Here is a 3076-nt window from a genome sequence, read left to right on the forward strand (position 1 = left end):
TGGCCAGTATTAAGTAGCACAGGATGGCTGCTCCCCATGCAGGGCTCTCATCCATCACAGCACTTCTCAAGGGTGGTCTCAGGGTGGCACCAGAGTGTCTAACACTTTCCTAATACCTGCTGAGCCTTTTGACAAAGCAGAGCAGATCTCTGGGTCGATGCCTCCAGCAGGAAACAAGGTCTACTTAGAACTATACACCTTTGTTTACACTGTATTTCCATGTTTTACCTTCTATTTCTGACAAGTGATACTTGGTTTTCCATTTACAGAAGTGATACAAAACAGATTCCTTGTAAAATGAATTTATTAAGCAAATGGTAAACCAATTTAAAGAAAAATACAAAGTACAGGTGGTAACTGACATGGCAAAATCCTAACATTCAGGACTGAGGTTTGAGAAGTCAGAGCCCAGCGAACGGAAACTCCTTCGCCTCCCCCCAACACCTGGCTCTGCGCCCAGAGGGGAGGTCAGCTGATACAGATATTGGGGCTCCATTTTTGTGGGGTGGAGCATCATAAGTAAGCCTGTCTTGGGGCAACTCTGTCTCTCTGGACCACTCCAAGAAGCTGGGAGGGAAGACGGCCAGGGGCCACGTTCTGGGAGAACGTTCCTTTCCACACCGGATCGAACTCAGATCTCCTTGGCTTGGGCTCCCCTCACCGCGGAAGGGTAAGATCCAGAGGGTTGGGATGCGGCGGCCTCGAGAGGACATGCTGCCCGCCGGCCTTGTGCGACTCTGGGTCCCAGGTGCAGGCAAGAGATGGCCTCTTGTTGCGAGGTGGGGGTCAAGGCCACAGTTTATATGTAATAAGATGCTCTTTTGCCTGACCTTGACCTCTCTGTATGTGTTTTTCTGGAGGGATGCTGTGGCTCTGGGAAGCTGAATTCCCGTCATCCCCTGCTAGCACGGCTGACCCTTGTCATCACCACACTCTGTTCTTCTGCATCCGATGTCGGCATCTTAGGCACACACTGAAGGAGGGTGGGAGCCGCGGCGTTGATGCTATTCCCTGTCTGTCTGGTACCTTGAGTTCGTCATCTGGAATGTGATCTTGGCAGTTTCTGGCCCAGAGGTGGCCGCAACTCCAGTTCTCTAAGCCCCCGCCCCGGGCAGCTAAGCAAAGGCACCTCTGAGCTTGCCCCGCAGCGCAGCGCAGGCTCTGTCCACACCCAGGTTGCCCAGGCCCAGATCCAGGGGAACCGAAACCCAGAAGTTAAAGGGCTGGGAGGGGCATTCTTTCCCGGGGCCTCAGCTGTCAGCTCAGGTTCTCAGGAGCCTCAGGGTCTTAGGATCCCTCTGAGGTTGGGCCTCCCCCAGGGGTCTCTGGGAGGCCAGTCCTCCAGGCCCTGGGGATTCAGAAACTCACTCTGGTCCGGGCTTCACGCCTCCAGAAAGCTGAGATCTGCTCCAGGGTGACCCGAGGCTGGAGGCCCCACTCAGGCTCGGGGCTTCCTGGCCGCAGCCTCCGGGCCTGGGGGCTCCCTGGATACGCACTGGCCTCTGGCCTCTGTTCAGGCTCAGCCCAGCTCACCAGGCCTGGGGTGTGGGGCCTCTCCTCCCAGACCTGGGGCCTCCAGAAGGTGCTACAGGTTGGGGCGTTTGGTGGGGTCTGGGGGACCAAGGAGCTGGGAGGGGAGTATGGGGCTGAAGGGGCAGGTGGGGCTGTCACTCGTGCCTCCAAGGCGCCCCCCTGGGTGGGTGGGTCTGGGGCCCGGTCCATCAGCAGGGGGACCGCGGAGCCATACCAATCCTCGGAGCGCTCTCGGGGGGTGCCCGTGGGCTCAATCCATAGTTCTCCTCCCGGGCGCCAGACCAGGGTGGGTGCGCAGATGCTGGGGTCTGGGCGGAGGGAGCGGCGGAACAGGCGTTCGGCCAACACGGCCGTGGTCAGGAGGAAGACAGCAGCCAGGGCGGCCAGGGCCAGCATGATGGGGACACAGGGCCCGCAGGGCAGCGGGGGCCATGAGGAGGCCTCTGATGCAGGGGGCCCCTCCATGTGCCCAGAGGGCTGCTCTGGGGTCGGAGGCATCTGGAGAGATGGGGTCAGGAGAGGAAGCACATGAGACAGGGTTGGCACGATCAGGAGAGAGAGGGGCCAGGGGAGCAGGCTCAGCAACATCTGTCTGGAGAAACAGACCCAGGCAGACAGAGGAGCCCGGAGGACCGAGAAACGGCGGGAAGGAGCCAGATGGCCAGAGAGATGGGGCCCACCTCGGTCTGCAGCCAGGCCCTCCTGTTCAGAATCCCCAGGCCCCTTCTGGAAGCTGCATTTTCCTCCCAGACTCCAGGGTGACTCAGACAAAACTGAACTCAAACTCAAAGAACCCAAGGGCTTCTTTCCTCCTGCCTCAGCCCGCTCATGCCTTGCTTAGAAGAAGTGCTGGGTGAGGAAACGAGAGCCTCCGTCCCAGCGCTGCCCCTGCGTGTGGGCCCCGCTCCCGGCCACCTTGGCGGCGCCCTGGCTGCTCCTTTGCCCTCACAACTCTCCTTGGAGTTGGTCTTGTTCTCTGCAGGCTCCCCTGAGTTTGCCGTTGTGCCAGGTCTCAGGTGCCACCTCTGTACCTGTCCCCGCCTCTCTGGCTTTGCCCAGTCTCTGTCTGCCTCTGGCTGTCCCCCAGGTCCCCCACCTGCAGGGGCCTCCTGCATTCCTCACCTCACCTCAGTCAGTCTCTGGGCTCCTGGCTCGCCCTCAGAGCCGCTCTTCCCTGTGCGGGCCAAGGGTGCAGGGCAGCTGCCTCAGATGAGGGCGGAAGGGAGGGCACCACCTGTTGCTGGGCAACTGTGCCCTGGATCTCCCAGCCCCCACAGAGTGTTTCCAAGGCAACCTGGGGGGATGTGGTCACTGCGGTGGGGAGGCGTTTCCTGGTGAGAGGTGGGGCCGGAATGGGCAGTGGTTCTGTTGAACTCAGTGTCACCCCACAGTCAGGCCCCAGGCCCTAGAACAATTACCTGGAAGCCAAGAGAGAGAGACAGAGCCCATCCAGACCACCAAGATGGCTTGCTCTACCTGCTCGCAGGTGGCTGCTGTGTCCCTGCCCTGCCCACTGGGCCCCGCCGTACCCACTCCTGCTATC

The 3076-nt window shown here is 60.3% G+C and overlaps 1 protein-coding gene across 2 annotated transcripts; it reads right to left on the minus strand.

Annotated features, from left to right (window-relative positions):
* Positions 1 to 295: 295 nt before the first annotated feature.
* Positions 296 to 2723, minus strand: C15H16orf54 (chromosome 15 C16orf54 homolog). Of its 2 annotated transcripts, none has more exons than XM_067705108.1 (2): positions 2656 to 2723; positions 296 to 2031 (listed from the first exon to the last, which is right to left on the minus strand). In XM_067705108.1, exon 2 carries the CDS (start codon positions 2029 to 2031, stop codon positions 1357 to 1359), a length of 675 nt encoding a protein of 224 aa, XP_067561209.1. In that variant the 5' UTR covers positions 2656 to 2723; the 3' UTR covers positions 296 to 1356. The 2 variants fall into 2 exon arrangements, with proteins under 2 accessions (XP_067561209.1, XP_067561208.1); XM_067705107.1 differs by having other exon boundaries at positions 2661 to 2717.
* Between the last annotated feature and the right edge of the window lie 353 nt (positions 2724 to 3076).

This window comes from Pseudorca crassidens, chromosome 15 (assembly GCF_039906515.1).
Source record: "Pseudorca crassidens isolate mPseCra1 chromosome 15, mPseCra1.hap1, whole genome shotgun sequence".
NCBI lineage: Eukaryota > Metazoa > Chordata > Mammalia > Artiodactyla > Delphinidae > Pseudorca > Pseudorca crassidens.